At 53.0% G+C, this 27923-nt stretch overlaps 1 protein-coding gene across 4 annotated transcripts in view; it reads right to left on the bottom strand.

Annotated features, from left to right (window-relative positions):
- Pde9a (phosphodiesterase 9A) overlaps positions 1 to 27923 on the bottom strand; it is a gene marked incomplete at its 5' end in the record, with an annotated part of 104208 nt that extends 76285 nt beyond the window's left edge. For all 4 annotated transcript variants that reach the window (XM_017796705.1, XM_017796703.1, XM_017796704.1 and 1 more), the window contains 1 exon segment: positions 27869 to 27923. In XM_017796705.1, coding sequence (XP_017652194.1) covers positions 27869 to 27923 — 55 coding nt within the window.

Raw genomic sequence — 27923 nt, 5'->3', positions numbered from 1 at the left:
CATTTCCTGAATCTAGTGTAGTACGCTCAGCCGTGCAGTTTGCTTTGTAGGGTCGCACACCCACACACTCTGCTGTGGGGGGCAACAGAGGCGGGAGGCATGGCATGAAGGTTCTTTCCATGATCACTCATGGCAGAAGGCTTCTAGAACACTGGGTGGGGGTTGCTCTGCAATCCGAGAAGCCTCAGGGACCCCATGCAGAGGGTCTGACTGAGGCACCAGGGATCTGCACTTTATTTTTACCAGGCCCAAGGGGGGCATCTCCAAGACACTGCGGGGAGGGGTGTACAAGAAGTGGGGTGCAGTGCTGTGCGGCTGAGCTCACCCTCCGTAGTCATGTCCTCCCCTCCACCCCCACCCCCGTCCCCTGCATAGGCACTAAGGGTACCATGTGGCTGGTCTGAGCTGCCAGCGCCCAGAGCCCACAGGGCTGCTCCTAAAGTTGCGTCCTCTCTGGTCACCTACAGCAAGAGCCATGACTAAGGGCTTCTTTGGGCCCAGGTGCTGCCCAGTGGGCCTCCCTGCCCCAGCCCTCATGCCCCTGTAACTGGGGCACGCTCCCTGATTTTTTTTTAATTTTACATTGATTTATTGTGTGTGTGTGTGTGTGTGTGTGTGTGTGTGTGTGTGTGTGCGCCCGTGCGCATGCGTGCCACTGCGCCCGTGTGGAGGTGAGAGGAAAACTCTCTACTATGTGGGTCCCAGGGATCAAACGCAAGTTGTCAGGCTTGCAAGGCAAGTGCCTTTACCCGCGGAGCCGTCTCTCCTGCCCGCCCTAACTTTTTTGTGCCTCAAATTTAAGTTCTATAGAATGGGCCCACAAAGGGGGCAGCTGTTACTTACAGTTGGCTTAGCCTGACTGGCTTCTTAAGTCTATGGTCAGCTGGCGGCCAGAGTTTTGTCACTTTGAGGAAGAAGCTCAGAGGCAACAGTAAAGGACCACACAAGGCACTGTGAACTGCAGACCCCCAGAACTCCTATTCACATGAGGCAAGGTGAGGGTGCTAACCTGTGGCCCAGCAGGAGAGGACAGAGCAAGGCGGGGAGAAGGGCTTACTGTTGCGCACAGTCCTAGCTCCATGAAGAGCCCCCGCTTTTCTTAAGCACCTCTACTACCTGGTAGATTTAAAAAAAAAAAAAAAAAAACTGAAATGAAACATTTTAAAATCATATCTGGATTTTGCTGCTGGCTCCACCTCCTCCCGATTCAGGAAGTTGTATTAAAGTCTTTCCTTTCCATAGCAACAGGGTTATCTGCAAAGGTTCCACCAGAATCCACCCACATTTTCAGAGCGTATAAACAGGACCCTTGGTGGCCTGAGCAGCAGAGCTGTGCCCGGAACTCATTTGTTTGGGGTGTGCAGACATCTCACAGAGCTGGGGTGACTATGGGGGATCAAAGCTTAGAAATTCCTCTAGGAGGGAGTCTGGGTCGGGGGTTGATTTGTTCACAGGGTCCCAGCCTTCCAGATGGGATTCTAGAAGGCCAGGAGCCTTGGAATGTTCTGGAGCCTGGAGAAGTGCTCACTCAAATTTGTAAGGACGGCTAGTGAAATGTGGGGGGAAAGGGAAGATCTTTGTGCTTGGGCTTCCTCAGATAGCAAGTAACCAAGTCTTTTAAAAATCTAAAGATAAAGCCTTAGGCAGGTGTGGTGGTGGCATGCCTGTAAAGCCAGCACTTGAGAGGCTGAGGCAGGAGGATCGTGAGTTTGGGGCTAGCCTGAGCTACATAGTGAGTTTGAGAACTGCCTGGGCTATGTAAGCCTCTGTCTCAAAAAACCAAAAAACAAAACAAAAGATAAAAGTAAAGTCTTCCAGCAAATCAAATGGAAGGTTCCTGCAGCACGTGACACCCCTCTTGTCCCTGTGCCAGCAACAGAACCGGATCTAGTGAGACCAGCCTTGTTCTGGGACCAAGAATCATCTTTGTCTGGAGATTATTTCTGACAAAAGGTCTGGGGTAGCTGTAGGGAAATTTGGACTAAGTAGAAAAGATGCTATTGGGTGTTTCCAGTGGGAAAGTACTTCCCCCACTCATGAATCCATGCCACATTCCTCTGCTCAGGGCCATGATTGCTTCGAGTTCCCTTTTGAACTGGCTATAACATGAGTAGAGCAAAAAAACCTTCTGACACATGATCATCTAGTATGTGAAGGAGAGTCACGATTCTTTGTTGTTAATTAGTCTCCAGCAGGGCTGAAGCCAGGAGAGCCTCCATGGGAAGTAGCCACTCAGAGCCAAAGGACGGGGTGCTAGGACGCTGGAGTCAGAGGAAACACCCAGCCTGGACCAACTGTTACTGACCACAGAAGCCAGCTGGCTGCGTGTGGCCATGAGACCCTCAGGCAGCCTCGTCAGGAAGGCACAGGGCTGTCTGTCCACATGCTGAGTAACTGCAAATTCTTTGTCCTTTAACCAGAAACAGAGTGCAAGAAAAAAAAAAAAAAAAGTTGAAATTTAAACATGAGATGTCGAGGCAGCAAGATTCACAGGGAAAAAATTTCATGTTGTCATCCAGCTTGGAGTCAAATCAAGGCTGGGGCTTGTAAGCAAGTGTGGAAAATCACCCCAAAGTCTCTCATGCGGCCTGAGTGGCGGCGCCGTGATATTAAAACACGGCAAGACAAACAACAGAAAGCAGGGCAGGGTGCCGCTCCTCGGGGTCCTGGGCCCTCACCTTCACAGCTGGACTTGTGAATGTCACAGAACTGGCTGTCTGGGAGCTCCCCCCGCCGCCCCTGTGTCACCTGCAGTAAAGACACTGACACTCACCAGGAGCCAGCAGAAGCACCATTACACAGCTGCAGGAACGGAAGGCTCGCAGAGGTGTATGAGCTCACGTGGGTTCTGCCAGGGTCAGGCCACCAGACCATCGGGGTGCACACTGGCATCGACTGACCCTGGGTACACACGGTCTATGTCCAAACTAGCCTCCTGCAAGCCTGCAGCCACGGAAACCTCAGCTTATCATTCTGTAAATGGGCCAGTAGCACCACAAACACTTGCCTCTCTGGAGTATAGACAGCAACAACTGAACACATTGGAAAGGACTCGCTGAAGAGTGGCTGGCTGAATGCCAAGTTTAGCACCATGCCTTCCTGGATGCTCATGAGCCTCATGGCTCCACGGGGATGCTGACTGAAGTCTCCAGTGGTCTCGGAGTTGCCAAATGCAACCACAGTAACTTGGAGCCACATCTTGTCCCACACCAACTGTAGTTTGAATGTACACCTGCAGGATTTCCAGGGCTACGAGAAGGACGTGGGACACAGATGTTCTGTGCCCACAGCTTCCTACAGGGCAGACAGCTCAAGGACAGAAGAGAGCCGCATGTCTTGATTACACATGGCTTTGAACAGACGTTCTGGCCCAGCTCACAGCTTCTTGGGTTGGATGGCCTGTTGGGGGTGTGAGGAGACAAGGGGGCCCAAGGCTCTGGCTAGTTGTCATGGTGATAGCCCTGAAACTTCACTGGGTAGAGACATTCTCATACATGTCTCTTTGTGTCCCTCCTCCAAGCACTTAGGAACAAGATCTAGGGGCCCATGGCGACCAGTCTGCAGTTACCTGGTATAGGGTACCTCTAATAAGTACTGTCCAGAAAGTTCCGTAGAGACTAGGAAAAGGCTGGTGACTCTGCCCCATCACCATGCCGATGGGACTGGGCTAGGGGTCAATCACACTACTTCATGAGGTTTTCCTAAGACAGAACTTTTGGCAATGGGTACATGGAGACCACCAGATGGATGAGTGAGCAGTGGTCTCAGTCACGGAGGTGAAACAAGATCACCGGCGACCAGGGCTTCTGATAGGGACTCAGGCATCCTCAAACAGCCCTGCCTCCATGCCTGGTCTCCACAAAACTCTCACACACACCGTGAGCAAGACAAAGCTTCTGTTAGCACCTGGTGTACACGGTAGCGGCTGGTATAACCAGAAGGGCAAGGCAGAGGGGAGAGGGACAGCAAGTACCTGGGTCCAGGGAAAGGACAGAGACGTTTCTAATGCTGGAAAGACCCATCTTGGATTCTGAGTCCAGAGTCCCCTTCTAAAGATGTGGGTCTGTCTACAGAATGGAGGCTGCTTGGGGGTCCCCTCTGCCCTGCACGCCTCACTCTGATGGTGCAAGAAAGGGTCTCTCAGGTTCCTAATTGAAACCCCACATTGTGCTGTCCGTATAAGGCAGGGGAGCACACTTGAACCCCAGATAACCAGCTGTCCCACAACTGTGTTGCTCCCAGCTGAACTCTATCTGGCTGGGGGTGGTGGTGGGGGGTGCCTTCCTGTCTTCTGAAAACCAAAGCACAGAATGAAAGGGCTTCCAAGCTCCCAGGAGGGCATCTGGCCAGGCCTCACACCCCATTAACTGTGATTTCAGTACACAAATCCAGGAGGGTTTGGAAGGACACAGTGGTGGGAGGGGAGTGATGAGAGCTGGGAAGTTCTGGGGACCCAAGCTTGGGTGGTGTGTATCCCGGATGGGAAGCAGGTCTGACACTGCAGCTGCTTACCTGCTGTGTCCTCGTTCAGGTGCTGGAAAGAGGCTGCCCTTGCCAACTCCCATGCAGAAACCTGGGCTAGAGGGTTCTCCCAGCTGCAGAGAGGACCCTAGGGAGGGCAGGGCTCATGCTGAGGGCCTCAGCTCATTCAGAGCTAGAATGTCTCCTGCCCTGGCCTCTAAGGTCACAGGTGACCCTGTTCTTACTGCTCATCTCTCTGTGTTTGCAGGGGTCTACATGGGGCAGTGTTAAGCCGGAGGCACCTCCATTTCTGAGCCTGGAAGGGCTGGTCCAGTGAGGTTCCTAGGGTTTCTGTCACCAGGGAAGCTCCTAATTGTGACAGGCCCAGGCTCTAGGACAGCAGGCTCCGACCCTGAGCCTCCCAGCACCCACCCCACTGAGGGGGCCTCTGAGCGCCACCCTCAGCCTTCTCTGTGTTCTGGTCTGAAGCAGCCCGGCACCTGACCAGTCAGTGCCCTGCCCATGGAGGTCCTGACTGGAGGAGGGGTGGGCCCTGGGGAGGTGCCAGCTGTACAACAGGTGTGCTGTGCCATTTGTGCACTGGTTCCGTTCAGCTTTCTGGAGTGTGCACTTAAAGATACATCTCCTTCCACATTTTAATTTCTTTCATTCTTTCTCATGTTTTTTGAGACAGGGTCTTGCTACATAAGCTCTGGTTGGTCTAGAACTCACTATGTAGCCCAAACTGGCCTTGAATTCACAGGTACTCCTCTAGCCTTAGCCTCCCCAGTGCTGGGGTTACAGGTACACACCTGGCTGCCTTTTTAAAAAAAAAAAAAAAAAAATTATTCATTGTTTTTATTTTATGTGTATGAGTGTATTGCCTGCATGTGTGTAAGTACACCTGTGTCATGCAGTGTCAGCAGAAATCAGAAGATGGTGTCAGGTTCTCCCGGAACTGGAGATACAAATGGTTGTTGGCCACCGTGTGGGTGCTGGGAATCGAACCCAGGTCCTCTGCAAGAGCAGCCAGTACTCTTAACTGCTGAGCCATCTCTCCAGCCCCTTGACTGTTTTTTTAAGGTGTCTGACCAAGAAGTGCTGGGGGAGGTCTGCTCGACACTGGGGCCTCCTGGGGCCCAGCCTGGCTTCCCAGGAGAGTGGTTCACAGGTGGCTATTTAGGTCTATGGTGGGAAGAGGGAAGAGGGCCAGGCGAGTTCAGGAGGAAACTCGGCAGTGTCCAGGACGGGGTTCCAGACACAAAGCGATGCCTTATTGTCTCTGCCCATTTACCCCCCACCATTCACTCCAGACTTGGCTGTCAATGGCTGGTGTGATCATTCCCTTTCCTAGCACTTGGGAGTCTGCAGCCAGCCTCTCCGCCTGCACACCTCTGCTGGGTATCCTTCAGGATGCTCCTCCACACTGAAGGAGCACAGACCTGGCTCATCTCACGGCCGTCTGAAGCATTTCCCTACAGCTACTGTGCCCATTTCTTGCTACGTTTATTAGATTCCGGTTTGGCTTGGCCTTAAGTCAGTGCCCACCAGAAGCTGTGGGTCTAACCTAGGCCCTTGTGGTTCTACATCTATGAAATGTTCCCAGCCCTGGGCAAATACAATAATCAAACAGCAATTGAGGTTTGGGTTGAGTTTGATAGGCTGGGAAAAAAAACCAAAGTCAACTCAGCAGCATCACAGGAAATGCCCCCGGGGGAGCCACAAAGCCTGGGAACTTCCTCTGTGGTCCAGCTACACTCTACCACAAACCATCCTGCAAGGCTGGGAACCGGGACTCATGAGTTCCCTCTCCAAATCTCTGAAAGCACATGTTACCTTTCAAAACCATTAAAAAAAAAAAAAAAAAAAAAAAAACTATGGCAGTCAGGCAAGTCCTGCCTGGGGATGGCTGTTGTAAAACACACAGCTTTGTTCAGTCTTGCTGTTACTGCTGAGCCTGACGGAATTTCTTTGGTAATTGCCTTAGCAACAATTTTCATGGAGCTTCTTTGAACTCAGAGTAACAAATCTCCAGTAAAATCTTCCTTCTTGGAATCTTCTATGGTCTTTGCCCCCAAGTGTTTTTAAATGGCTACTGTTGATGGTGAGGGCCCAGGATGCCAGGACCCTGCAGGGTTCACATGCATACTGCCTAGATTCCCAGGGTCCTGGACCTCAGCCCCTTTGAGTCTCACACTTCAGCATTAACCCTTTGTAGGATCTTCATTTCGTCTTAACTTGATGATGGTGTTCAGTAAGAATCAGTGTCAATCTAGCATCAGAAATCTCCTTTCCACCCAAAATGAGGGGCAGCAATGTAAAAATCAGCCAAGATTCAAAGGCCAACACTAGTGATAATCAAATTGTCAGCAAGGAAAAGTGAAGGCCAGCCCCAAAGTGGGAACTAGCCAGGGCCTTCTGGGGGAACTGTCAGCCTCCACCTCCACAGCCCAGGCTGTGAGACACTCTTCTCTGAATATGCTACAGGGGTTACCACCTTGAAAGAGCAGCTGTGATTATCTGCATAAGAGCCTCAAGATCAGGTCTATTAACATTCCCCTGAGTCGGGTGTGGTCGTGCATGCCTTTGATCCCAGCAGAGGCAAGCAGATCTCTGTGAGATCGAAGCCAGCATGGTCTACATGGGGAGTTTCAGGCCGCGTGGGGGTACTGCAAGATCCTATCTCAAAAACCTAAGCAAACAAACAAAATATTCTCTTGTAAGGGCTGGAGAGATGGCTCAATGGTTAAGAGCACTGGCTGCTTTTGCAGAGGGTCAGGGTTCAATTCCCAGCACCCACATGGAGGCATTAACAACCGTCCATAACTAGTACCAAGGGACTCTGATGCCTTCTTCTGACCTCCATAGGTATTACATGACATGGGTACACTTACATACACGCAAGCAATACAGTCATACATAATACAAATAATAAATAAAATATTAAAAAATACAGTCTCTTGTAGAAGGAGGGAGGAGAGGGTCACCGGACCCTTACCTGAGACCAGCCACCTTCTGGCCCAGCTGCACATGGTCTTGGGAGGAGCCTGAGTGTATTCAAGGGGCTGAAGGGGTAGGTCTGTTACGCAGCTGTGAGAAAGTCACCTATGCTGGGATGGGACTTTTCAGTGACGCTGCTGTTGTGGGGGCCATTCCCACTCCTACAGTAACACCCACACTCTGTAAGCAACCCCAATAAACTTGCTGTTCACAAGCTGGACTTGGAAACGTTCTTTCGTGGGCCATCAGTGCCTATCTGGGGTAAGCAGGCATTTGTTCACAGCACCTCAGAACACAGTAGATAAAAACCCAAACTATGGTCACGGCAGTGTGACAGCCCCCGAGGGTCCTGTGCTGAGTGAAAATGCCAAGCCTAGAGGTCACACTTCCCAATTCCATTCATACAAGCCTGGCATGATGCAGAGGTGGAGAATGGGACATGGCGGGAATGTCTGGTGAGGGCAGAGGGGGTGGTAGTGGTGGTGGCTGTGGTTAGGACAGGGATCCCTCACAGTGATGGGATGGAGAACACATGCACAGGTGATAAGCAAAACGGGTCCAGGAATGCTGCGGGTCCTGAACCCCCTGGGGGGAGCGTCCCACTGTTAGTATCCAAGGTTTGCTACTGCGCAGGGTGTTCGTGAGATGCCACACTGAGCAACTGGTGCAGGGTGTTCTGATCTTGCTGTGCTCTCTACGGTTTTGTGTACAGCCACCATTGTCCCTGAGAGTGGGGACAGCATCAGGCATGGGCGCCGAGGTGATGTGGAGGATGCTGGCTAAGGACTGAGTCTCCACGCAGCCCTAGATTAGAGTTTGGTAAGGCGCACGCATGGTGACACCAAATCCCACTTCCAGGAGTTGCTCTTGGGAAGGAATACTAATAACATAATGTGTTTAACTATGTGTGGGCCAGACATCATTTCAGATCAGCTTATATAACAGCCACAGCAGAACGGGTCCTCCGGGGTCCATACCCTCCCCATTGCACCCACAGCACCATAAGTCACTGTGTGGTAGGAAAACTCATTCTATAGTGTTGACTTCACAAGTGGAATGAGCTGAAGGTCTACAAACAACGCGATAGTTACAGTTAGTACAGCTCCAGACACAGCCCCAAAGACGCGTTAAAAATGTGCCTCTGAAGACCGCTTAATGCAACCGTGGAAACCGCCGCTTCGAAGCCGAGTGAAAATGATCAGACAACTGTGGGCAAAAAAGCCTCGCACACATCCATGTGCACAGGCATGCGCGCTCATGCATGCACACACACGCGTGCACACTTGCATGAGAACGTAGACAGTGAGACCTGGGGTGGCAACAGTAACTCCCTCTGTGTGGTGGGATAATGGATTACTCTATTTTCTTCCTGATACCACTGACTTTTTTTCAGTTTTTTGCAATGAATAGATAGGACTTTTATAACCAAGGAAACAGTCCTCTAGCCCTGGAAGCCGAGGTTAGTCATTGATGAAGGACCCAGTGTAAGCAGGAGCCACTGTATTTACATAAAATTCCCATGAGAGCGCAAAAAGGTTTCCACCATTTTTATTCAGAAGAATGCTCTTTGGCATGAAGCCAGGAACACAAGAAAATTAAATGACAGGAAGTTGGAATTTAAATAGCATATGGCTGGGAGGTGGGGTGGGGCTGTATGAGCAGGAGGGACCCAGAGAAAAATCAGGAGTGAAGCAGAGCTTTGCAGAGCTCTAGGGATGGGGGGGACCAGAATCCAGAGCAGGGATGGCTGATGTTGGCTCCTCCTGGGAGGGAAACAGAAGGTGGGCCAGTGGTTCTGTCTGGTTATGCAGCTGGGCAGAGCAGTTTTACAAAGACCACAGGCCTTGAGACAGTCGACAGTCATGTGCCTGGTGACCCCAAGGATGTGCAGACAGAAGGGAGAGAGGAGAAGATGTCCAGCTGAATTCCAAGAGGGAGGCCCATAGGTCCACTCCCCAGGGCTCCACAGGGTACTCAGGCAGGTCCAGTGCCTCAGAGACCCCAATACCTTGAGGTGCAACTACTCTCAGTGAGTCACAGGCCACAGGGTCAGGTGTTCAGGTCTGTCCAGGCTTGCAGAGCTGAGCAGCCAGGACCCTCCTAAACAGCTTGTTGTGTGTGTGTGTGGGAGGGGGTCTCATTGTGAGGGCTACCATGATACTCAAAAGGAAAATGGCCCCGAGGCTGCAGCAGGCACTCTCCGGACAAGCAACTCCCACCACACCCAGGCCTGGGTCCGCTCCTCTGCATCCCTACCCTGACAGGCAACGCATAAGCATGTGCCTAGGCAACAGGTCCTGAGCACCCGCAATCCTCAGTGAGGACTGCTAGGGCACGCCGTGTGTCCCATGGTTAAATGTTGTATAATAAACTATTATCAACTTCGCTACTGCCACGCTTACCAACAGCTGCTAGGGACCAGACCATTCCTGGGCCAGAGGCAGAACAGCAGGCCTCATAAGCCTAGTGTCAATCATCAGACCCACAGACGAGGGCCTACATAGGGATAGAAGGATTCTACCTGGCCTGAGCCCTGGTCCTGAGGCAAACCTGACTCACATGGCTCTGAACCCAAGATGCCAGAACCACAGGCTGTACCTGAAGCCAGCTTAGCTGGTCTATGTGGGCAGAGGTGGTGTCCTGGCTCTGTGCTGTATTACCCCCCATGATGGATGTGTGGTTTTGGCTCCCTGGCTTTCAACTGCTAACATCCCTTGCTGTGCCCTCAGAGTGAATCCCAAAGCAACAGAGCCCTTTGGTCAGTGAGTGAGAACAGCCAACTCCATCACACCAGCCTTCACAAGGTGACATTTCTGGAGGAGTTGGGGGATGAGGGTGGATTTCTGCTGCCTATTCAGTACCGGAGAATTACAAGTGTTTAGCACATAAATAAGTAGTATTACAAAAGAGATCGAGACCAAAATTATGCATTCTACTGTTCCTTCTTACCGTCCCCAAATAAAAACATGTACACCACAGAAAATATCACAAGCTATCTATATATCATCTATCATCAATCTACCCACCCACTTTCTATCCCAGCATCTATCCATCACCTACCCTATCATCCATCCATCCATCCATCCATCCAATCATCTAGCCTATCATCTACCTATCCACCCATCATCACCTACCTATCCATCCATCCATCCATCATCACCCTAACATTCATTCATCTAACCATCCATCTAGCCAGTCTATCCTCTATTCACTCACCCATCCACCTACTTATCCCTCCTAACATCCATGCATCTATCCTCTCCTCCCTCCATCTACCTATCTACCCATCAGTCTATCATCTATCCATCCATCCACTCACCCACCTATCCATCATATCATTCATCCATCATTTACTCACTCACCCAGCTATCTATAACATCCATCCGTCCATCCATCCATCCATCCATCCATCCATCCACTTACCCACCTATCCATCATAACATCCATCCACCCACCCACCTATCCATCATAACATCCATCCATCATCTACTCACTCACCCACCTACCTGTAACATCCATCCATCCATCCATCTATCTACCCACCTATCCATCATAACATCCATCCATCCATCCACTCACCTACCTATCCACTGTAACATCCATCCATCCACCCATCCATCCATTCATCTATCCATCAAGTCTATGGTTTATCATCCATCCACCCATTCATCTATCCATTGAGTCTATGGTTTATCATCCATCCATCCATGCATCCGTCCATCCATCCATCCATCCATCCATCCATCCACTCACCCACCTATCCACTGTATCATCCATCTATCCCATCCACCCACCCACCCAGTCTATCATGTGTCCATCCATCTATCCACCCACCCACCCACCATCATCCATCCAGTCTATCATGTGTCCACCCACCCACCCACCAACCATCCATACACATCTTTATTTCCCCTCTAATTGTAAATTTCACATATAAATCTGAGCAGTTTTGTCTCTTACTTTCAGAGTACTCAGCAATAACATCACATTCAAAATGGTTACAGTTAACCAGCAGGCAATCATGGCTTTTTGTTTGCTAAAATAAAATCTGTATTAGTCCTCATTTCCCTTTCTAATGTAGGAGATGTTTTTCTGGTCATTGCATTGGAAAAAAAGAATATGAAATAATAACAGAAATTTCCATTTATTACTGTGTTCCAGATCCATGACTGAAATGGGGGCGGGGGGCTTGGTTCTAGGAGGCATGCTCACACGTGTGCAGAGTTAAAAAGAAAGGCAGCCGTAGCCTCAGCTCCTCACCCCAGACCCGATGGTCCCTGGCGCCTGCCTCCCCCCTGCCCCGCCCCCGCCCAGCACCCTCCCCACTGGCCTGGTCTCTAAGCTCACAGCAGACGCCTTTACTACTCCATCTGTATTTCAGGAGGATCTTTAAATACCAGGCCTGCTTTTTGTTTCAGAAAAACACAATGTGATGAGTGCAAAGAAGAAAACTAACAGCACCCCCCATCATTTCCCAGATTGTCATCTACAGCTATATGTATCATTACGGACTGTTTTAAGATAGAATACGCGCTTTTCAGTAAAATAAATGCCAAGGAAAGAAAAAGCAATGAAAGAGAGTTAGGGGACCAAGCGCTGCAGTGCATGAGCCTGGTGAGGGTCCCAGCTTGGAAACAGATTTATTGTGGGTGGGGGTGGGGGATGACCACTTACTGGAACACACAGAAATGTTCATCCTAAAACACCCTTCAAGGGTGCATACTCCTTCTCTGCAGACTCTAAGGTTCAGAAAGTCAAGGCTCAAGGGCATGGGAAGAAAAAGAAGGACATGTGACCAGAGGGATGTGGTGGCGTGGCCGCGGGACGTGGGATCCGGTGCCTCATGTGATGACAGCTGAGCAAGGACATAGTGCACAGCAAAGTCCGGACAGACCATCCAGAGTCACCACATCGAGGGGCTGCTGTTGGCACACACCCTGACCACCCCATCCCCACTGTCCTGGGAGCTCATTAGTCACAATGAAACAAGAATCCAGGAACCCCACTGTCAGCCACCAGGGACAGTCAACTCACAAAGGAAACAGAGGGCTTTGGCTCATGGTTTTGGAGGTTCCAGTCCATGTGTGTTGGCCCACAGTGAGGCAACATGCCAGCAGGTACCTCACAGTGGGTCATCAGGCTGAGGACCAAGCCTTTAACACCTGGGCCTTTGAGGACTCTCAGCCAAACCACAACAACCACCAGCTGATGGAAGCAGCAGTCTGAGGTGGGTTCCAAGACCAGAGAGCAGGTTCCTTAACCATGTGTCCTGGGCTCGCCTCACAGTCTGAGATCCTTTCCTTACCCTCCAAGTGGGTACAATGCCACCTCCACCTGCTTCTAGCCCCTCCCTGATGCTGGCTTCCCACCCGGTCCTGGGGACACACCTCACCCTAGAGAGGGGCAATCATACTGTAAGGGGAGCCCGACATCGGGCTTCCTAGCCCCACGCCAGCTCTGATCCTTAGCTGTGGGGCAGGGGCAGTGTGTGGATTTTCAGTGCACAGAGGGTGTGCTATGGGAGTGAGCTTTCAAACACACAGAAAGACATGGGTGTGGAAGCCCCAGTCAATGTCAGTACATAGATGCTGTTCCCATCTTCCTAATGGGACATGGAGCCCTAGGAACTCACATCGGCATGCAACATGATTGGACTCCAGCCTCACCACTGAAGTCAGGCCCCTGTATGACAAGGGGGGGAGGGCTGGAGCTTTGAAGCCGATGCTGACATCCATCATGGCCTCCCTACATGCAGCTCTTTATCACCCACCTCTCAAGTCCAGCACAGAGGGGCCTTCGACAATGCCCAGATTTAAAAGGGTTGGGTGGCACGTGTGCCTAGCCTGGCCTGGAGAAGGTCTACCACACTGCGGAGCAAAACTGGGCAAGGACACAGGAAGACACCAGAGACCCAGGGTCCTGTGGGCAGGCGGGTAATGGGGGTGGAACACAAAGATGAAGGTGGGGTGTGGAGAGAGACTGACCCAGGGAGGAGAGGCCCAAGGGGCAGGAGGAGCCAGACTGGAGGGTCCTCACACTGCCCCCTAGTGCAGCCCAGGGTCCCCTGGGATTGGGGTTCAAATGAGTGTGGCTAGAACAGGGAGTCCACAGAGTCATGGAGTCACAAGATGTGAGGGACACTGGGCAGAGGCGAGTGTTTACAACCACAGGGCCCTAGTCTGAGCCACACTCTCATCCCCATCACTGTCCCCATCCTAACCCCTGCGCTGAGCATATTCCCACCATGGCCAAGTCTCTGCAGATGTGAATATGAAATGAGGCTGTCCTGGGTTACTTCAGGAAGAGGGTGTCCCTAAAGTCAATCCCAACTGTCCTTACACAGGGAGGTGGGGGAGGTGGGCATATGTCAAACAGGAGCAAGGAGATTTGAAGGTGCCAGCTTTGAAAGTGGGAGGGATGAGGCCACAAGCCAAGGGTTGCTGGCAGTCTTCATGAGCTGGTAAGACGTGAAGTCCTTCCCTAGAACCTGCAGAGGGGGCAAACCCTGGCAATATCTTGGCTCAGGGCCAGGAAGATTGAGAATTAACTGCTGCTGTGTTAAGCCATGTCAGTCATGACCAAGGTCACATGGATAGCTTCAAGCCCTGATTCTAAAGAGGCTGGAATCCTTTCTGCAGGCGATAATGTTAAGGTGAACAAGGACAGGAGTGTATTCAAGATGGGAGCCAGTGAGGGGGATCAACAGGGAACCCCCAGAACCTCAGGAGCAGGCCCCTCCCTCATGGGGGCTGTTGCAGGCCTGGTGGGAGCAAGTGGGAGGGGGGAGGTGGAAGAACCTGGTACCCACGGGGAATCCCTCCCCGGGGAACAGGGCATCCTTGGGAACAGGGCAAGGCCAGCCTGACCGTCTAAACTCCCGGGGAACAGGGTGAGGCCAGCCAGACCCTCTGAACCTTCTCCAGTTCCCACTCAGTTGCTGGGAGACTCCAGGCCCACGTCCCTGCCTGCCTGCATCTGTGTGGGTCCTGGGCTGCTCAGCTTGGTCCTGGGCTGTTCTGCCAGGCTGGGTCTCATCACTCCTGTCAAAGCTCTGGGTTGCTTTGCTTTTGTTTTTTACATTTTTGGTGTCTGAGGCCAAAGTCATCTCTATAAATAATGCATCATGGGAGTTGAAATGCAAAGAGGAGGGGGTGCGAGAGGATAAAAACATGCTGCTCAGAGCTCTGGGCACAGGACTGGCTCATGGGGGACATTTGGGGGGCTTCTCTGGTGGCAATCTGCTTTGCTTCTTGAGAACTGATCTGAGCACAGACTCCTCACGTCCCTCCTCCTTAGGCCTCGGCCTGCTCTTCTGCTAAACTTAATCAGAACCTTTTGAGACCCCTGGCCCCCTAGCAGACAAGGGTGGAAACCGTCCTATGTACCTCTCTCCCCAACAGAGACCCCGAAAGCTGAGACCTTGGTCCATGCTATGGTTTGGAAATGTCCCCCATGGGTTAAACTTGGTCCCTGGACAATGAAGGCATCAGGGAACCTTCAGCAGGTGAGGCCTAACAGAGCAGAGGGATTCTAGCCTCTGCTCCCTCTCTCTCTGCTTCCTGGCCTCCATGAGGTGAGCAGCTCTGTTCCACCACAGAATCCCCACCATGATGCTCTGAAACTGTGAGCCAAGATAAACCTTTCCTCCTTGTAAGTTGATCTCAGGCATTTTGTTGGTGACAGCTAAAGAACACTAAGCAACCAATTCTATTACCACCATTTCTAGGAGGCAAGACAGAGACATTCCACCAGAATGGTGGTTGGAGGGACTGGTTACTTAGTGAACTCTGGGGCAGAAGCAAATACCTCCCTGGTCCCCTTGGGCTTGGGGTGGGGGTGGGGGAGGCAGGGCTGCAGGAGGCCTGGCGGCACAGCAGGCAGTCAGAGGAGGGGAACCAAGAGGATTCAGGGAAGCAGAGCCAAGAGGCTGGAAATGGCTGCTGTCTGGGCCGTATGGGACACCTGCTGTGGGCTAAGTGCCCAAGACCCCCAAACTAGAAACTTCCATGAGCAGAGGGCTCAGGACAAATTCAAAAAGCAGGCAGCTTTTCCTCCTGGCCAGAGGTTGGTGGTGCGTACGAGTGGGTCTGTCCCACGCCGCCCCATGCCTACACATCCAGCATCACTCTGTACTGCTTTTAAGACACTTTCCAAGTATAATTTAAATCCCTTTAAGTACTGTGCTCCACCTGCCCAGCCACCTGAGGATCAGGTCCACATGGGTCCCTTTTGACACCAATGGATGGTCTGCCTTCTCTATAGACCTGACATCTGAATGAATAGACCTATGGGCTACTAGGCATCTGAGGGGCTCTCCAGAACCCTCTACAACAGCAATCATAGGGCCTGCCTGAGCTGCAAAGCATGCTGGGTGTTTGTATTTTCCTCATCTGACTGTCCCCATGCCAGGAAGGTAGAGAGACCAAGTCTACATAAGGAGGGTTTGTGGTGGGGAGCATGTACCCAAGAGCTAGGGGAGACAGGCACAGGTATCTTAAAGCCACCAGAGATGGGGGGGCACCATCACCCTCCACCACGATGGGGGGGCACCACCACCCTCCACCATGATGGGGGGGCACCACCACCCTCCACCATGATGGGGGGGGCACCACCACCCTCCACCATGATGGGGGCACCATCGACCTCCACCATGATGACCCTAGTGGCCTGTGGCTTTTCGTTCACTTTGTACAGAGGCTGGAAGACAGAAAGGCTAATGGTTCTTCCCACTTCTCAAATGGGGTACTGAACTGAGTCCCCCTCAAATCTTCACACTCCCAGCACTTCAGATGACTACTGGAGACAAGGATTTCACAGAGATGATTGAACTGTCCGTGTGGTGGGTCCTGATCCAATAGGGCAGGTGTCCTTATAAGAGGAGAACGGGACACTGACACAGAGGGATGTCTACATGTGGGCACGGGAAGATGAGGCTGAAAGCCAAGGAAAGAGGCCTCAGGAGGTGCCAGCCCCGGGACACTGTCACCTCGACCTTCAGCCTCCAGAGCAGAGGCTCTGTGCCGAAGCCCCAGGTGCAGGGGGAGTACAGACCTCAGGGGATGCAGGCCAATCCACTCCAATCCTTGGAACTTTGGGTGGGTCCTTGGACAAGCAGCCTGTGGTCCCTCACCCTTACTCAGGAGGGGGCAGTGGTAGAAACTGTGGTCCAAATGCTGCCTCTGGGGTCCGGGTGGACAAGCAACTCTCTGAGAACAGGTGCTATTAGCACACTTGGGGGACTATCTCCAACTAGCACCATCTCTCTGTGAAGACATGGCCTAGACCGCAGAGCCTGGGGGCCCTGGGGAAAGCTAAGCACACTTCTCTTGGACCAAGTGCACCACCCATGGCTGGGACTCCTCCCTGTAAGGTCCAGCTGCCTCCCCAGAAGCCCAAATGTGTGGTGTCCAGTTGTCTGACAGCTCATGAATGCTGAGGACTCCTCACTCCTCACCAAGCCAAGAATGACTTTCTCTTCTTTTCCTTCCTTCCTTCCTTCCTTCCTTCCTTCCTTCCTTCCTTCCTTCCTTCCTCCCTCCCTCCCTCCCTCCCTCCCTCCCTTTTTTCAGTCTTTTTGAGACAGGGTCTCCCTGTAGGCCCAGCTGTCCTGGAACTCACTATGTAGACCAGGCTGGCCTTGAACTCACAGAGATCCGCCTGCCTCTACCTCCCAAGTGGTGGGCCTAAAAGTGTGTGCACCCCGCCTGGCAAGAACAACTTTCTTGAAGGTGAGCTGGGTCCACCCAGCAGAGATCACCTGGGTCTGAGAGGTGTGGGTCAGAGGTGGGTGAGAACCACATCCAAGGGTGGGGTGGCAGGGAGGGTGTGGCACCAGTTACCAGAGCATTAGGCACGTCTGTGTCCACACACTGGGACTCCTGGGAGACAGCCCTGCAGTTCAGGTCACAGCCAGAAACAGCAGCCAGGAAGGGAGCAGAGGTGGGGGGTAAGGCAGATCAAATGGAGTTGGGGCAGGCCCTGCAGGGTGAGCCAGCTGCTTCTGGTGTCACCTGGGCCTGGAACCCAAGCACCTGTGCCATGCAAGTCCTGCTGTGACTCAAGTCACCTTCTACCTGCTCTGTCACTTGTCCAGGCAGCATTTGCACTAGCTGGCCCTGCACTTTCAGGGTGGTGTGCTGTCCCCTTCCAGAAGCGTGTCCCGGTGCTATGCTGAGGCCAGTATTGTTAGGACTGACATGCCTGTCCACATCACAGGGCACCTGTACATGCTAGCTGAGGTTCATGCCTGGGGCCTGTGTCACTAAGGCAGAGCCAAGAACCTATAACATTTGCTTTCAGAAGCCAAGTGTGGGTCCCTGAGTGTGTGTGTGGTGTGTGTATGTATGTGTGTAGTGTGTGTGCACACATGTGTGTGTGATATGTATGCATGTAGTATGTGGTATGTATATGTGGCATGTGGATATATATGTGTGTAGTACTTGTGTATGTGTGTGGTGTGTGTGCAGTATGTGTACGTAGTGTATGCATGTGGGTGGTATAAGTATGTATATGTGTGCATCTGTGTGTGCATGTATCTAGTGTGTGCATATATATGTGTGAAGTATATGTGGTGTGTATATATTTAGTATGCATGTGTGTATATGTATGCATGTAATGTGTATATGTGTATGTATGTATGATTATGTGCATATGTATGATTATGTGTTTGGTATGTGATTTGTGTGCGGTATCAAAATGAGGTTTGTATTTATGTCACATGTAGCTTATTAGTGTATGGGATATGTGTTGCTCTACGGAATATGAGTATGTGGTAGGTGTGGACTGATGTGCAATGTACGTGGTATATGGTGGGGGGTGTGGTATGTATACCTAGTGTGTGGTGTTTGTAAGGTGTGAATAGATAGATGTGCTTACATGATGTATGTGGCATACCTAATGTGTGTCATGCGTTTGTAGTATTAGCTATGAATGTTTGCGGTACAATGTGTGTATACGGTATGTAAGTGTATGTGGAATATAAGTGTGTGTGGTGTGTAAGTGTCTACGTGGTGTGAAAGTGTAGTGTGTGCATGTGGTATTAGCTATGAATGCCTGGGGTGTGATGTGTATATGTGCTATGTAAATGTGTGTGGTGTGTAAGTGTATATGTGGTATGAAAGTATGTGTAGTAGCTTGTTGTGGTGGTGTGTATGCCTTTAATCCCAGCACTTGGGAGGCAGAGGCAGGTGGATCTCTGTGAGTTCGAAGCCAGCCTGGTCTACATAGTGAGTTCCAAGCCAGCTGGGACTGTAGGGAGACCCTATCTCAAAAAGACAAAAAAAAAAAAAATGAAAGTGTGTGTAGTATGTGCATGTGGTATAAGTGTGCATGTGGTATAAGGTATGAAATGTGTGGGGTGTGTATATGTAATATAAGATATGAATATGTGGGGTGTGCTATGTGCATGTAAGAGAGTGTGTGTGTCTGTGTGTGTGCGCACGCACTGTGTACGTGGTGTATGAGTGTGTGGGCTGTGATGTATGTGATGTACGGTAGATGTGGTGAGTCATGTGTGAGTGTGCACGTCCTGTGAAGGACCAGCCTCTGCTCCCCAGGCTGTTGCCATCATCCAAACAGAGCTCACTACTTCTACCCCCACCATGAAGGACACGAAGGATGTTCACGTCTCCTGTGCTGTGGTTTGAATGAGAGATGTCCTGTTGGCTTGTGTGTTTGAACACTTGGTCCCCCATTGGTGGTGCTGTCTGGGGAGGTTATGGAACCTTCGGGAGGTGGAGCTTTGCTGAAGGAAGTACGTCACAGTTTGCACTGAAGGTGTATAGACTGGCCCCACTTCCTGTTCTCTGTCTGCTTCCTGAGTGCAGGCCAGCCTCCGGCTCCTGCCACCATGCCTCCCACCAGGGTTGAACTGTGTCCTCTCTGGAGTTGTAATTAAACCTTTTCTCCTCTAAGTTGTTCTTGGTCACCACACTCCATCACAGCAACAGAAAGGTGACCAAGTTCCCTGCTGCCTTGGGCAGCTCCTCTCTGGGTCCCTGTACCACTCCATCTGCCTTTGGCAGGATGGTGCAGACGCCACCTCCCACCATGGCTACTTGGGGCTCAGCCTAGACACACAACTAAAATCTGTAGCAGCTGCAGCCCCGAGGGGCCCACAGGAGGGCTTGTCCCCAAGACTCCCAATGGCTGCCTGGTCACCGGCTGTCCGCACAGCCATGGTTTCTGTGGCTTATAGTGACAGTGACATCCTAGGCTCTCACAGGGAGAATGCCAGAGATTTTGGAGCACACACAACCACCAATTCTGGGCCTTTAATCACACCCCTGCAGGACCTGTGTGATATCACCCAGGGCAGCAGTGGGGCTGTCCCCAGCACAGTCTTCCCAGCCCCTGGCTCACTCAGAACGTGAGTCTGGGCAGAGAGACAGTAAAGCTCACCAGGCAGTGACACCAAATGCACTGTCACTTGTCTGGCAGTGTGTGAGGCTAGAGGTTTGAAAGACTGCAGAGAAGGTGCTGAGGGAGTCATCTGCCCCAAGAATAGGTCTCTTTGCTATGCTGGCACACACCCTTAACCTTAGCACTTGGGAGGCAGAGGCAGGCAGATCTCTGTGAGATGGAAGCTAGCCTGGTTTACATAGCAAATTTCAGGCCAGCTGGGACTACAGGGAGGCCATCTCAGAAAAAAGGAAGGAAGGAAGGAAGGAAGGAAGGAAGGAAGGAAGGAAGGAAGGAAGGAAGGAAGGAAGGGGAGGGAGGGAAGGAGGGGGGGAGGGAAAGAAGGAAGACAGGCAAGCAGCCATATGTAACTGTTCTCATGACTGAAAATAGGCCCAGGTGGCCGGCCCTGCCCGAACACTTATTCTGGTCACTTCAAGGCTGCCAGGTTAAACCACTTTGGAAGAGCAGGCTGTCTGTATGCCAGGTTCCTGGGCTAAACAACTCACCAACCTCTACCACTCCACAAACGGGCTGTTTCCCAGAAGCCCCATGGAAGGGTGGTCAGCACCCCAAGGCTGCAAGTTGGAGCCTAGGGGCTGGAGGGAAGGCATGACAGGTGCCAGGGGCCATGTGGTGGAACGGCCCTGTTCGCTGCCAGGCCTGCAGAGCCTAACTGCAGTCCTGGGCAACGCTCCGAAGCCTGCAGCCCTGGAGCACAGAGAACAGAGGGCGGGAACACAGCTAGGAACAAGGTCAGGGTGTCCCGGTGCCTGTGGATGAACGCTCCTTCCTCCCAGCCTCTTCAGAGCCATCTCTCCAAAACACAGCGGCACGTATGGTGACACTGCCTACCAGATGAGTGGAGGAGGGTGGATGGGGGCTAACCTGGGACAGGTATTACTGAACCTGGCAGGGCAGTGCTGGCCCTTCATTCCACAGAGCACAGCTGGACATACCGCCCATGCTAGGAGCGACAGGGGTGCCAGGAGCCCCTCGGCAACCCAGAGCAAGGATGCGGGATGTTCTCAACCAGCACAAAGACTGGGCAGCTTTAAGTGCACGGCACGGATAAACAACGAAGTAAAAATAGAGACACTCACAGATACTTTCCAAAAATCAGCCATGCGGACACGTGACACAAATCTCCCGAACCCTGGACGGACTTGGCCTTTCCTCCACTTCACTAATGAACGGAGAAGAAAACATGTCCAGGAAAGGCCACACAGCAGAGAAGGTGAAGGAATGTCCCGTCTGTGCTCTCAACGGTGATGTCATGGTGCCAGCAAATGGACATGTCTTCCCATCAGACACACCAGACCTTCCCAGATCCACACAGCTGACTCATGAGAAGGAAGCCTTCTCAGAGACAGGGGCAAACCCCAGGCTGACCCCATGCACACTAGGGAACAAGTACGGAACTGAGTAGGGGCTGAGGAATGCCGGGCAGGTGTCCTCTCTCTTCTGTTCTGACAGGGTCAATAATACTGTGGTTTATCCATGCAGTGGGCCTGCTATTCAGCCCAAAAGAGAAGGGCAGGGCTGACACATACCAGGCATGGCAGAACACGGTGAAGAAGCCAGTCACAAAAGGGTGAGTACTATAGGGTTCACTTAGATGAGGCCTTGACAGTGGTCAAATTCATGTAGACTGGGGTGGGTGTGGGTTGTCAGGGCCTATGGAGGGGGATACAGAGCTCATGTTCAATGGGAACCAAGCTTCCCCTTTGCTAGAGAAACTGTCGGAGAATGGAAGGGAGTTCACTGAGCACCCCTGACCTGTGCATTTAACAGTGTTATGTGTAGTTTACCGCAGTTATAAAAAATTAGGCAGGCAGTCTAAAGGGCAAAGAATAAAGTATCTCTATCCTGTTTCTAGACCGAGTCATCAGGCCACTGGGAGTTTCTGTTTGGGAGAAATATTCCCGCGGTGTGTGTGACTGGGGGAAGAGGTGTGGAGGTGTGCAGGGTGAGGCAATCCCCCCGCCCTCGAAGTGGCATTGTGCTTCCCATGTCTGAGCACCGGCTGCATGTACTCAGAGCCCTGTTCTCAGGAAGACTAGAACCTGGTGGGCAGCTACAAGGCAGGGGGCACGATGCCAAGCTATGGGCTAGTCAGAGGTCACAGCCCTCCCCCCCAGTCCCTAGCAAGTCGGGCAGGATGTCACAAACTGCACTGTATGAAAGGAATCACCAGGCTACAGCTGGGCTCCTGATGCAGTGTACCCAGGGCAGGGCAGGACCTAGGAGCACAAAGCCGTCTCTCTGGGCAGGGCTCTGCAAGGAGGCTCCTCTCTGGGCACTCTGTCAAGCTCCTTATCAAAGACACACCTGCCTCCCATTTCCCAGCAGTGTGGCTTACTGGATTACCCACAGCCCGGTGACGGGATGACTGGATGGGAGGAGGCAGTTTTATGGAGAGGCTGTGGGCATGTTTGCCGCCCAGGTAGCAAGTCACATGGACACAGAGTCCAGGCTCCCTGTGACCGGAGGTGACCACCTGGCAGGTTGCTGCCAGGCTGCCCTGAGGGGCAACCATTGCCAGCTCTGAAGTCAGCAGCACTTGGTGTCCCTGGACCACTCTCATTTACATATAATCACATCAGCTCCTCTGTGCTGCCAGGACACTGTCGGCTGGGACACTGTGCCCTTCCTAAGCTCTAACTAGACTTCATCAATGACAAGAGCTGTGTTTTGCATATTTCCAGGGCCAGGTGGGCCCCCACTCACAAAGCACTCTGGCCCTGTTGGCTCCAGGAGGCATGAACTGGTTTCGACAGGCACGGCTTCTGTGGGTCAGAGATGAAAGTGCCCTGGGCACTGTGCTCAGGGCCCTTGGTCCTGTCTCCCTCATCATGCTGCTTTGGGTCAGACCCACAGTGGAATCAGGTGAAATATAAAACAGGTAACGAGATGGCACCTGCCACGGCATCTTCCAGGGCCTCTGAATTACCAGGTCTCGGGGGTATGAAAGGTGTTGAGGCCTGAGGAACAGCATGGTGTCACTGAGCCTCCCAGGTACCCACCTGCTCCAGTCCCCGACCAGCTTCTGCAGAGTCCCTCTGCAGAGTCCATCACCACCCACCTACTTCCCTAAAGGGAAGATTGCCTTTCCATCTCCCAGCCAGGAATGGCAGAATCAGACACAGCAAGGGACCAGGCACGCCTCTGCTCCGTGACCACCAAGGGCAGAGCAGTCCTGTGTGCCACAGGGCAACATCACATATTTCCAGAGGTCTGCAGGCCGCCAGCAGTCACCTCTGATGGTGTCAGGCTAGTTCAAGCCCACAGTATCCCCTCCAGCCCAGCTGTCGTTGGGACTGTCTGACTGAAGAGGACCCTTAATGGGACTTGTGCACTGAAGGGAACGGAAAGCTGAGATGTTTTTTACAGCTAGCTCTGACCCTGACAGAGACACGGGGCTATCCCAGGCCCGCAGTCAGGATGGGCACAAAGTCAGCCATCCAAATGCCTCCTGCTCACCACACCTCCTTCCCCCAAGCTCCACAGGCCCCTGGGGGGGAGGACAGCCCTCCTTCCTTAGCTCAGTGTGCTCAGGGTGCCGTGCCCATATTTGTTTAAAGAGTATGTTATAAACATGTCAGAGGAAGACAAATGGATTGTGTTGGAACTGGTGAGAACAGTCAAGGGAGCTGCTGAACCCGGTCTGACGAGGGAAGTGACAGCAATGGCCAAACCCAGAGAACTGAGCTACCAGGTCATCCGCAGACTTGAGAGGAGACCATGAACGGCAGAGCGGCTACTGTGAGCCCTCGAGTGAAAGGGTGGGACAGACGTATCCCAGAAGGCAGTCAGGCCCAGGGGACACTCGAGGTCCCACTGTGCTCACCATGGGGACAAAGCCAGGGCAGGTGCATTCTTCAAACAGCAGCAAGTGGGAAAGTGGGACCACCAAAGAGATGACGCCAGCTTGAGTTTGTGCCATGGGTTAGGACTGAAGGCTCCTCAAGGGCCTGGACGTATGTAAAAGCCTTGGCAGGGCAGAGGGTGTCAGAGAAACAGGCAGTATGGACCCAGCTTCCCAGGAATCAGCCCAGCAGGGTGTGCAGGCTGAGGACACCCAGTGCAAGGGGCCTACCCAAAGAGGAGCACCTTTGGTGAGACCTTTGGTCAGAGCCTGGCAGGCCCATGAAGGCACAACAGGACCAGGCTAGGTGGAGCCCAGGAGTATGGTGAGAAGCCCCGGGCAGGCCTGGGCACACTGAGCTCGGAGCTCCAGCACAACCAGAGCCACAGAGGCGAACTGTTACAGCCAGCCACACTGACCTCCTTCCTAACACTGCTCTGCCCTGTGACTTTCTCAACTGCTCCCTTTAGAGCAGGAACAGCTCAGCAAAACTCAAGTGGCTGTTTCCATAGAAAGACCTGGGTTCCAGCTGCAGGGATGGGCTGGAACAAAGTCACAGGGAGTGGCTGGGGGAGGGGGCACACCAGACCAGTGCAGGGCTCCAACTGAGGCTCCAAAGCCTCGCTTCATCTGGCTGTGACCACTCAACCCACCCAAAGCTGGCTGCCCTGAGGCCACAAAGGCCTCTCATGCTGTGAGTCTGTATAGCCTGGCCTGGCCATGCTACCAGACTGAGGCCCTCTGGCTCCCAATGCAGAGTGCCTGTCTCTGTCATTCCTGAGTCAGTGAGCTTAGTACTCTCCTCTTTGGCAGGTGAGATAAAGGAGCAGGTACAGAGGCCTGGGGTCATACGGCCTGGGGAAGCTGAGGAAAGACAAAAGCAAAGATGGACGGGGTCTCAGTTTCTAGAGAACAGACTTCAGGAAGCCAGGATCTGTCTGGGCTTGGGGGGCACCCTGGTTCCCAACTCCTTGCTCCTTCAACAGGAATGTAGAGCCACGACTGGCCAGGTGATACTGTCCCTTGGCCATTAGGCAGACTCAAAAAAAAAAAAAAAAAACGATTCCCAGTGTGCAAAAAGGGAACCTTCCCCACAAAGCCCATTTTCACAGGGTTAGGAAGACGATCCATCAGTCTCCAGCATGGGTGGTGCTGTGGCTCTACCCAGCACAGGACCCACCATGTCCCTCTGCAACATCTCCATCAGTTAGAAACAACACTGTCTACTGTTGGTGGTCTCCCCAGACCCAGGCCAGAGCAGATGGCCCCAATGTAGCCATCGCCCAACTGGCTACTTTAGTAACCCTCTGTCTCAGTCACGCTGGACCCTAGCACCCAGCTCCTCATGTGCGGTTCGCTGGCTGTGTGATCTGCTTCGTCCTGTCTAACCTTCAAGCAGGTTCAGTGTTACCCCACTTTATAGTGAGAAAACAGGCAGGTTGGAGTAACCAACGAAGACAGAGATGGAGAGAGTGGAGGTCCTGAAGAGCGGCCCTGGGGCAAGGGCTCTCCAACCTATGGGTCCTACAGCCTTTGCTTAGGGCTCAGAGGGACAAGTTGCCTAGGCCTCCTAGAAAATGTCTCAGAGACAGAACCCAGACTCTCCCCCCGATTCTTACTATCATTCCACGAAAGAAACCCACACAGGTGATGATACTGTGTATCAGGAATTTTTCCCACGTATGAAAGAAAGCACTGCGCAGCCTCTAAACAGCTGGGCTGGTTCATCAGAGTCCCTGAAGGATCAAGAGGGTGTAAGGTGTTCCACCTGCACCTTGCTGGGCAGGTAACACCCGCATAAACCAGTGCTTGGAACATGGCCTCCTTCTTCCCATCATGCCCAGGAGTCGGCAGCAATGGGACAAAGAGCAGAGATAAAGCAGGAGCCGTGGGTAGCCTTGCACCAGGACTGCAGGGCAGAAAGCAACACAAACTCTTCATCCCCAGGGCCGGAGCCCTCTCCTGAGAAGCAGCTGGGGTTTGCTCCTGGGCCTCCAGTGGAGAGGAGACAGGGTTAGTAAAGCAAGCCAGAAACCACTGCCTGCTGGGAACTCTGATGTATCCAGTACCTAGGAAGAGGAAGGGCTCTTGGTTGGCACTCAAGGTCTCAGCAGCATAGATGGACACAGAGCTGTTGGGTGTGGAGCCTGAGAGGCCAGCAAGAGGCGATCTCTGCCAACACATACGGAGAAACCCAAAGACCTAGTTCTCACCCAGGCTAAAGGTCCACCTGTGAGCACTCAGGGTCGCTAATGACGGAGTAGCAAGGAACGTGGCCGGCAGCATGGCCGGTCTCTGCCCTGTGGTGTGGGTGAAAGGATGTTTATGGAGCAGAGAGGTGAGTAATGCCCCGAGCTCTGCAACGTCCAGGTGCTGTGTATATTCACTAGGCGTTATGACCACTTCACAGACAAGGACACCAGCCCAGGGGAGCCCAGGGACTTGCTGTCCATCCCAGAGTGGCAGAGCGAGCTCCACATCAGCTCTGCCTCCACTCAACATCATGACCTTCTGGCCTTGTGGCAGGTGCCTGGCCTGACTCACCCAAGGGCTGGCCTGCTGGTGACCTTCTTAGAAGTCACCCAACCTCAGGTGTGTGCTGAGAAATCCTACTTCACCCAATCCAGCCTGCCAGATTCAGGGCTTATCTGGGTACTCTTGAACCTCTGGGGAGATTTTAGGAAGAACATGCCACAACTAGCCAGGTGACGTCTTACCTCTTTAAAAAGATAAAAATAGGGCGGGAATTTAGCTCTGTGACAGTGTCTGCTCAGAAAGCCCTAAGTTCCACCCCAAGCATCAAGTTCAAAAAAACAGAAAGCCCAATCTTGAATAAATTTCCATTTAGTGGGGTAGGAAAAATACAGGTATACAAGTATGTGCCTTGTATACACATTTGTGGGCACAAGCGTATGTGTGCACATGTTCGGGCATGCGATGTGTGTATACACACCTTCACGTGTGAATATACACGTGTTTGTGTGCTCCAACTAGCTGCAGGCAGGAAGACACAAGTGGCCGGAGAGTCCTTCCTTCTCTGGGAGGAAGAGGAGGCTGTTACATGCCAGCAGCTGCAGCTCTTCCACGCTGGGTCTTGGGTACAGTCCTGCATCTGCACCTGCACCTGCACCTGCCCCCCTGCACACCCTGCTGAAGCAAGGGGCTGACCACTGATCCTGGAAGGGGGCTCTCAGTCCATCTCAAGTCTCTGAGCCTATCAAAGGGTCACTGTGGAGGAGAAGGGGGTACTTCCTATTTCCCCAGGATCAAGCTGAGGGTGGAGAGTAGGCTGGTTTCCTCTCCGAATGAGGCCAGCCAGCCCAGAGTACACCTGAGAAGCCAGACCCACACCCAGCAGGCCTCCCTGCCTGGCTTCCTTTACTGGGTCCTCAGCAAGGTGAGCCTCTGCCCAGCTTCCCGGAGATGCCCAGCTGACGCGCTGGAGCAGTTTCCCCACAATGGCTTTTCCACGGGCACTTTAGGGGGAGCTAATGAGACCCCCACACACCAGGCCAGCTCTTCCATTGTCCGTCTGCCGATCCTAACGGAAGTCAAGGACACACTGCAGCGGGAGAAGGGTCTTTAGAAGGGGAGGGCGGCGAACAAAAGGGTCTGTGACCAACCCCTCTCCTACGCGGCTCAAGTTGGTGCATGCAGGGCTTGGTGCGGCAAGGGAAAGGCAGCGAGCTGTAGAGCCGGACGCGCGGCCACCCGGTCCCCCGCGAGGCCACCGGGCGCCGCGGCAGGGGTCCCCGAGTCTGTGGCTGCCGCCCCGCTCCGCCCCGCCGCAGGACGCGGCGGGTGTGCACCAGGGCCCGGAGTTTGTGCACCACGGCCCGAAGGGTGTGCACCAGGGCCCGGAGGGTCGGCGCCCTGGCCCCGGAGGGTGTGCACCCCTGCCCCGAGGGTGTGCACCAGGGCCCGTAGGGTCTGTGCCCTGGCCCCGGAGAATATGCACCAGGACCTGGAGAGTGTGCGCCCCGGCTGGCTGCTCCGGGGCCCTGCGCGCACCGGCTCCGAGCACCAGCTCTGGGGCTCGGCGCGCCGAGGGAGAATCGCCCGTGGCCGGCGGCCCTGCCCGGGGACACCTGCGCTGCGTGGACCGGGGCGCACCGAGGCCGCGGGGAGGGGAGGGCGTACCTTCTGGATGCGTCCATCGATGTCTAGGTAGATGGCCTTGGGCCGGTAGCTGGAC

This window comes from Nannospalax galili, unplaced genomic scaffold (assembly GCF_000622305.1).
Source record: "Nannospalax galili isolate Female #2095 unplaced genomic scaffold, S.galili_v1.0 scaffold652, whole genome shotgun sequence".
NCBI lineage: Eukaryota > Metazoa > Chordata > Mammalia > Rodentia > Spalacidae > Nannospalax > Nannospalax galili.
The sequence above is the reverse complement of the archived record's forward strand: the minus strand, read 5'-3'. Positions and strand labels throughout refer to the sequence as shown.